The sequence below is a fragment of the Peromyscus leucopus genome, chromosome 18 (genome assembly GCF_004664715.2).
Source record: "Peromyscus leucopus breed LL Stock chromosome 18, UCI_PerLeu_2.1, whole genome shotgun sequence".
In the NCBI taxonomy this organism is placed as follows: domain Eukaryota; kingdom Metazoa; phylum Chordata; class Mammalia; order Rodentia; family Cricetidae; genus Peromyscus; species Peromyscus leucopus.
Genome location: NC_051078.1, coordinates 824,602 through 833,211, shown reverse-complemented (window position 1 = coordinate 833,211; position 8,610 = coordinate 824,602). Strand labels below are relative to the sequence as shown.

Below are 8,610 nucleotides of genomic sequence, written 5' to 3'. Positions count from 1 at the left end.
ACTGATAAAGCAGTGAGGGAATGTAGGAAGAGATGTGAGAAAAATGGCATAGTAGATCTTCAGAGAGTTCATGAGACCGTCACTCAATGAACATTCTCTAGTCTGTCTTCTAAGACCAAAAACCAGACTTAAAGGGAGTCTAGTATGACTTGGTTCAAGTAAATGATCCAATATTTGGCTCTAGGGATGCTATGCTATGTTTCTATATAAACTGTTTATGGAAATTCAATAAATTATATTCATGTACCAACACAAAAATTGCTGGTAATAATAAGCATTCTTAAATTCATAGAGCCTTAAACTACTCTAAGGATGTATTTGGCACGAGAATGAAGATCATCTCCAAGTATGTAACTAATCTATTCAGCTTCTTTTTTTAGAATGTACACTTGTATCTTATCCTGGCAGAATATGGCTTAGGTTTTTTTTAAAAATTATTTACTTAATTTTATGTGTATGAGTGTTTTGCCTGTATGTATGCCTCTGCACCATGTGTGTGCATGGTACACATGTAATGGTAAGGGGAGGGCATCTCATCCTTTGAAAATGGAGTTACAAGTATTTGTGAGTTACTATGTGGGTGCTGGGAACTAAGCCCAAATCCTCTGCAAGAGCAACTAGTGTTCTTAATTAGGTTATTAATCTCTCATTCTCTCCACCCATTTCATCAAAATTACTTCTAAATTTGTTTCTTAAGAATCTGAGATAAGTGATTCCAATTGAAAATTAGCCATAATAATTATTTACTAATTATGATCATTACAATTCATCTTCAGAGCTTTTATTTTGAAAATATTATTTTATCCTGCTCTTCACAAATATCTATCATCAGTGTATATCAACAACAACTCTCCAAATAAACAATGAAGGAAACAGAGGAAGTGAGTCTGAGGGAGACGGGAGGTAGGGGGAGCTAGGAGGAGTGGGAGGGGGAAAGTGTGGTTGGGGTGTATTTTATGAGAGAATAATCTATTTTGTTTTTTGAGACAGGGTTTCTTTATGTAGCTTTAGTGCCTGTCCTGGATCTCGCTCTGTAGACCAGGCTGGTCTTGAACTCACAGAGATCCTCCTGGCTCTGCCTATCAAGTGTTGGGAGGTGTGCACCACCACCTCCTGGCTGAGAATAATCTATTTTTAATAAAAAAAAGATATAGACAATTACATGATGCTGATATGGAGGAAACTTCTACACTGAAGAATATGTTAGATAGATTTGAAAGGTCAAAGGCCATTTCTTTGTAAGATATACTAGAAAGTGGCTTTATTTATTGATGGTGTTTGTGTTTACATGCATGTACCTATTGTGGAATAATCTTTTTGTACACTGTGAAGATGTGTCTTTGCCAAGGTGCCTTCTTATTGGTTTAATAAAGAGCTGAGTGGCCAATAGCTAGACAGGAAGAGGTTAGGTGGGACTTTCAGACAGACAGAAAAGAGCCAGACACATAGAGGAGACAGGAGGTACAAGATAGAGGAGAGGTAACACCATATGATAGAATGCAGATTAATATAAATGGGTTAATTTAAGTTATAAGAGCTAGTTAGGAACAAACCTAAGCTATAGGCCAAGCTTTCATAATTACTAAGAAGTCTCTGTGTCATTATTTGGGAACTGGCTGGCAGGACAGAGAAAGACTCATTACATATGACACCCAATGTGGGGCTCAGATATCCAAACACAGGGCTTGAGAAAACTAAGATAAGTTCTCGACAAGGAGCCAGATGTGGCTTTCTAGTCTTACAGTCTCTCAGGTCGGCCAGTGCTTGGCATACAGGGGTGTGGCTACTCGTCACTGCCTGTGGGGTGGAGCCAGCCACCAGCACCATGTGTTAGCCCCATGTGTTAAGCTGAGCTATGTGGCAGCTGGCGTCGCAGTTTAAGATTTGTTTCATGCAGTTAGCGAATGCTGCCGGTGCTCAGTAAAGACAGATTCAGACAGAAGAAAGTTCTAAACACATTCCCATGTGTTTAAAAAATATGTGTAGGCTTAAAAAAGGAAAAAAAATAGATATAGATAGTCATAAAAAGTATAAAAGTATAATAAAATAAAATATAAAAAGACTCTGGATCCTGTGTGATGTCTTGTTGATTTGGAATTTTTGATTGCAGATGAGTGAACAACAGCTGCTGAGAGACATGAGATTGTAAGAGGGACTGCTGAATTCAACCAGCCTAGATACTTTAGGAATTCATTAACTTTAAAATGGATGTCTGAAATTGTATTGCTTTGGGGAAGAGGTTATGCTTTTGTTTTCACAGAAAATGAAAGGCTGTGGGTTCCTTCAATGTTGGTAGAGATCAGGTTTGTTCAGGCAAGACCCTCTGGAAATCCTGGCTACAGACATAAAGAAATAGACTTAGAAAAACTACCTGTTCAAGCATAAACCAGAAAAATCATAATTGACTGTCTTGTGTACAATACAAATCAATACTTATGTTAATGCAGATATGTATGTTACCTTTGAAAGTCTGTAATTTCAGAGCAAGGGTACCAGACACCAATGAAAATGTGTGGTCCAGGTGATCCAGCCTCAGAGTGCCTCTTTGTGGTTTCCTCAGAGTTCTATACACAGAATAGCCTCAAGGCTTCTGGCTGAGACAGTCCAGCCTCACAGACTATTCTAGTCAGGACTACAGATAAGCCTGGCACTTTCCCATTACACAGAGACTGAACAACAAATGTTATGTCTAGTTTTTCCTGGACTTGACCATTATCTCAATTTTCTTAGGTCCCCTAAAGATGCTGTCACCCACAGACAACAGGAAGCAGTCTAGAGAACATGTTGCTCACATTACCAAGATGTAGGGTGGGTGGTTTTTGGACATTCAATGGTTATAGATTGTCATCATTTAAGGGGGTTGGTTATAAATTGTTCCTGGTCAGGTAGAAACCTAAATAATGATTAGATTCAGAGATCTCTGAAGGGAAAAGGGAGATATTGTATAGAAATAATGGGATAAAAGGATGGGTTGTTGAATCTACTTTTAAACAACCGCTAGTCTCAATTACTTTACATTGGTATGGATTTTTGTATATTGATTCAAAATTTAAGGTTATTTTTTATAATGTATGTATGTTTCTAATCTTAAAAATATAGTTTTATTCCTTGAAAGCAATTTAGGATAATAAAGAAAGACAGGTTAATATTTAGTCATCTACAACAACCAAAATTATAGTCATGTTAGGCATGTTTTCAACATCAAACAGATATATATTTTAAATAGAGAAATGGTCTTCAAACACTTCAAAGACCTACAGAATATGGCATTTAAAATGTTTTAATAATACAAGGCTTTTCATGACAGTGAGATATGTCAGCTTCTGGCAGCTCCAATTTACTTCAAAAGAGGATGACAGGCATCAAAGAACCTCCATATGGAGTTTGCTTTCATTTGTGGTAAGGTTAGCCACTGGGCAAAGAAACTGCTCTTGCTTTGACTGCTGACAGTATGCTGTCCAAATTGGACAAGCAGGATGCAAAGGAAGACAACTGCCAAACTTTACCAAGGCAAGATAGGACAGTCCTTCAAAATTCCTGCTTTACAGAAAAGTCTGTCAGATATTCTAGGCCTGTAGGCCAAAGGTGGATGCCCCAACATTGCAGATGAACCTTGGGGTGACTGTCCAGGCAGCCAGATGTTTCTGTCATTTATTTAGTTTTGGAAGCTGTTTGCTCTGCACTTCCTGTTTACTCAGGCAATATTATATCCTTCCTGTGTCTCTGATGGAGTTGAAGATATCAGATAGGTATAGTTAGAGTCTTTCTTAGTTATGATAGAAAATAAATTAGATACAAACATTTGGACTCCCCAAGATAAGGTAGATATTGGAGTATTTTCTCTAAATTTGCCAAATAGTAATGGACTAGACATTGTAAATATAATTTTTACCTGATATTTTTTTCTTATTGTATATAATTTTACTATGTTAGCTGTAAAACCTTTCTTTTTTATTTAGACAAAAAGGGGAGTGTTGTGCAATAACACTTTTGTATACTGTGAAGATGTGTCTTTGCCAATGCACCTTCTGATTGGTTTAATAAAGAGCCGAATGGCCAATAGTTAGACAGAAAGAGGTTCAGGAATTTCAGATGGAGAGAAAAGAGCCAGACACACAGAGGAAACAGGAGGTACAAGGTAGAGGAGAGGTAACACCACATAATAAAACATAGGTATATAAGTGGGTTAATTTAAATTATAGGATATAGTTAGAAACAAGCCTAAGCTATAGGCCGAGCTTTCATAATTAATAAGTCTCCATATCCTTATTTGGGTGCTAGCTAGTAGAACAAAAAAAGAAACATTCCATGTATCTCTTCATATTTGTGTTTTACTTCTATTAATGGTATTTTATTTATGTACTAGATCAGTGGTTCACAACATACTTAATGATGCAACCCTCTAATACAGTTCCTTATGTTGTGGTGACCCCCAGCCCTAAAACTTTTGTTGCTATTTCATAACTGTATTTTGTTATTATTATGAATCATAATGTTCATAATAAGTTATGCAACCTAAAGGGATTGTGGACTACAGGTTGAGAACCACTGTTCAAGATGACCATTTTCCTTAGTGACACAGTAACTTTGGATTTTTCTTTTTTCTTTTCTCTTTTCTTTTCTTTTTCTCCCTCCCTCCTTCCTTCCCTTCCTCCCTCCCTCTCTCCCTTCTTCCTTCCTTTCCCTTCCTTCTTTCCTTCCTTTCTTCCTTCTTTCCTTCCTTCTTTCCTTCCTTCCTTCCTTCCTTCCTTCCTTCCTTCCTTCCTTCCTTCCTTCCTTCCTTTATAGTTTCTTTCATGTGTGAGTGTGTATCTGCATGAGTCTGTAATCACTATTTATATGCCTGTGGAGGTCAAAAGAGTGTGTTGGATTTTTGGAAGTGAAGTAGGTAGTTATGAGCCACCTGATATGTGCACTAGGAAATAATCTTGTCAACTGCAGGAGTATTAATCTTTTTAAACCTTGAGCCATCTTTTCAACCATAGTACTTTGATATCCTAGTATTTTCAACTTTTCTGTATTTATTAAACTCTTCCCCTCTTTTGTTATACCTTAATAGATGGAGGTAATTAGAAAAATCACACATGGTTTATCTCTTCTTCAGAATTTAGTCAATGCATGAGGGAAAAGGATAATTATTTAACTAAAAGTATGAGCAATAAATCGCTTAGCTTCACATTATATAAAAATACATTTCAATCAGCTCACACATTGAAGGGTCTAAGTGATGACAAAGGATTTCTGTTCACCAGAATAAATCAAAGACTCATCAGGAGAACCCATGGAGGTTTCAGAAGACTTATTTTATCAGATTTTCTCTTTACCATTTTTCAAAAATTACATAAATATGTAATGTATTGTAGAGTATGAATAAAATATATTAATTAGCTTCAACAATAATGGGTGAGATTAATTCTCAGCATGGATATTAGTGTTTATAGAGTCAAACCAAGTGAAAGAGACTATTAAATTATACCTAGTAATTTAATAAATACTAACATTTATATTCATAAAGGTTTATGGAAACCATGTGCTCAAAATCTCATGTTTTGTTCTTTAGATAGAACATAATTTCACATTTATGACATTATAAGTTCAACTTCATATCTCAGGATTTATATGGCTTTTTTTTCCTCCTTTTTTTTTTTTTGGTTTTTTGAGACAAGATTTCTCAGTATAGCTTTGGTGCCTGTCCTGGATCTTGCTCTGTAGACCAGGCTGGCCTCAAACTCACAGAGAGCCGCTTGGCTCTGCCTCCTGAGTGCTGCGATTAAAGGTGTGCGCCACCACAACCTGGTTGACTTTGTTTTTAGAAATATAAAGAAAAATTCAAATGGGCTGTCTTGATTTGTGATTTTAGTCAAATTCTCTAAGGTGCAGTTTTTATGTTCAAAATAAAATAAAAACTTTCAGATGTTTTTGAGAATTGAAAATGTATAATAATTGTGCTCGCCGGGCGGTGGTGGCGCACGCCTTTAATCCCAGCACTCGGGAGGCAGAGGCAGGCGTCTCTTTGTGAGTTCGAGGCCAGCCTGGGCTACCAAGTGAGTTCCAGGAAAGGCTGTCTCAAAAAACAAACAAACAAAAAAAAATTGTGCTCTAAAAATTGTGCAGCACCACGGCTCTGAGAACAGCTGTGTTATTCCTTTTCAAATTGTAATGAAATCTCAGATTTGATAGTATATTCACAGCAGTTGTGATTTATTAAAGGCATTATTTATTTCTGCAAATAAAAGTGTTCATACTTTACTTCATTTAACCTTATAACACTTGAGAAATTTTTGTTCTTATTTTCAAATTAAAGCATTGAGGTTTAGAGAGATTTAATAACTTTCAATAATTCACATGACTAGCAGTTATTAAATATCATCAGATTATGAATAAATAATATTTTCTTCAAAACAGAACTACATAGCCTATAATTTATTAAAAGAGAAATATGGAGATATTTTTGATTTTATCAATATAAAATATATAAGTCAAACAACAAACATTTTAGCCCCATTTGGTCATGTCACATTTCAAAACATAATTTCAGCTTATCTTACTTGAGTTGGTTTAAGTTGTGCTTTGAATAATGAATTGAATGGAAATGGAGAGCCTTGTACTGCCTTCGATATATCCAACTTACCTGTGACAGAAAATAATACAAATTTCACTTTATCTTTATTAAATCTTCACAGTGGTATATTAACACATTAACACATTCTTTCATTAACACATTAACACATTCTTTCACTTGCTTCTGTAAAATGCGACTTTGTAAAATAAGTCTTTGAAAGCTCGTTTTACTTGCTGGTTCCTCAAGGTATAAATAAAGGGATTCAACATGGGAGCAATTGATGTGTTGAGAACAGCTACTGCTTTTGTTAATGATGCCCTTTCTTGTGCAGAAGGTTTCACATAGTTAAAAATGCAGCTTCCATAGGACATAGAGATGACAATCATGTGAGAGGAACAGGTAGAGAAAGCCTTTTTCCTCTGACTGGCAGATGGGAACCTCAGAATGGTGCTGATGATGCAGATGTATGACAGGATCACTAGCGCCAACGTGAACAGCAGAGTGACAAAAGCGAAGTAAAAGCCGATCATCTCTAGACTCCTTGTATCTGAGCAGGAGAGCTGTAAGATGGGGAAGTAGTCACAGGAGAAGTGATCGATGACATTAGAAGCACAGAAGTCTAACTTGAGGATCAGCATGAGTGGTGGGAAGATGGTCAGAAATCCTGCCAGCCATGAAGTGAGGACAAGAAGGGTGCAAACTTTCTGGCTCATGATGGTGGTGTAATGCAGTGGTTTGCAGATGGCGACATAGCGATCATAAGACATAGCAGTTAGAAGAAAGAACTCAGACACCCCCGTGGAGATGAAGAAAAATAACTGAGCCAAACAGTTGTTATAGGAAATTGTCTTGATTTTAGTAATTATTGACCCCAAAAATCTGGGGATGGAAACACTGGTGAATATAATTTCTAAGAAGGAGAAATTCTGGAGGAAGAAATACATAGGAGTCTTTAGGTGAGAGTCTAGCAAGGTAAGGATGATGATGGTTACATTCCCAGTGAGACTTAGTATATAAGTTATTAATAAAAAGATGAAAAGTACAAGTCGATGTTCTGGATCATCTGTTATGCCCAAGAGCACAAACTCTGTGATCACAGTGTGGTTTCTCATAATGATATTTTTCTTTGAACAAAATCTATTGGTGAAAATGAAACAAAGAATTTAATTTAGTAATATGAAAGTTGACAGAGGACTAGAGTTAAAGGAAGATGATGTATGAGGAAAGGGCTCTTAGGGAAGTCAAATAAAACTAAGAATATATGATAAAGCCATATACAGTCCTCCTATATTTTAAAGTAGCTAAAATAAGGTTTAAAAGAAGGAGACTAAATGGAAGTACTTTGCACGGGTAATCAACACTGCTCTAATAGCAGTAGGCTTTAAATTAAAACACTATTGCCAGGTATGAGACACCTCCCTATGAACTGTTGGCCAATCATCCCCCTATTGCTGAAAATATCATATAGTTTAGATATAGAGTATCATACCCTATTGCTGAAAATATCATATAGTTTAGATATAGAGTATTAGGATAGATAGAATACAGAATATTTAAGTTTAAAGTAGGCTGTACAGTTTCATCACGTTGGCTAGTATTCACAGTGATGGAAGGTTCTATGCAGGCAGGGTGAAGAGTAATAACTAGCCATATTCAGTTGTAGGTCCTTTGGGATGCAACACTGAACTGCCTGAAAATTATATGCCCACCAGGTCAATAGTGACATGAATGTTCTAAGGGTACCCAATAGCTTCCATATTGGATTTGAGACCTGCTCCAATGGAGGGAACACAAGCCTGCCTCTGTAGAACTGGTCAAAAGTCTATGGACAGAGAGGTCACAGTTCCTCTTGGTGAATATTCTATGAATTTTTTTCAAATGGAAATGTAAACTTCTTTCTGAATATTTATGTTTATACCCATAGATGAATGTGGCTCTCAGCTTTGGTTTAAAGACCCTCTTTCAGCAGTGTGGGATGGGTCAACGTACTGGAAATTAGTGGCTGTTGAATGTTTGGTCCTAAACAGGACGTCTGTCATACTTCACTA

At 36.5% G+C, this 8,610-nt stretch overlaps 1 protein-coding gene across 1 annotated transcript; it reads right to left on the bottom strand.

Annotated features, from left to right (window-relative positions):
- Positions 1 to 6,735: 6,735 nt before the first annotated feature.
- Positions 6,736 to 7,674, bottom strand: LOC114683558 (olfactory receptor 6C3-like). The gene has a single exon (XM_028857885.1). The coding sequence runs from the start codon at positions 7,672 to 7,674 to the stop codon at positions 6,736 to 6,738; it is 939 nt and encodes a 312-aa protein (XP_028713718.1).
- Positions 7,675 to 8,610: the final 936 nt, after the last annotated feature.

What these genes read in the sequence shown, in the direction of transcription:
- LOC114683558 (XM_028857885.1), bottom strand. Translation starts at nt 7,674, where the DNA reads ATGAGAAACCACACTGTGATCACAGAGTTTGTGCTCTTGGGCATAACA.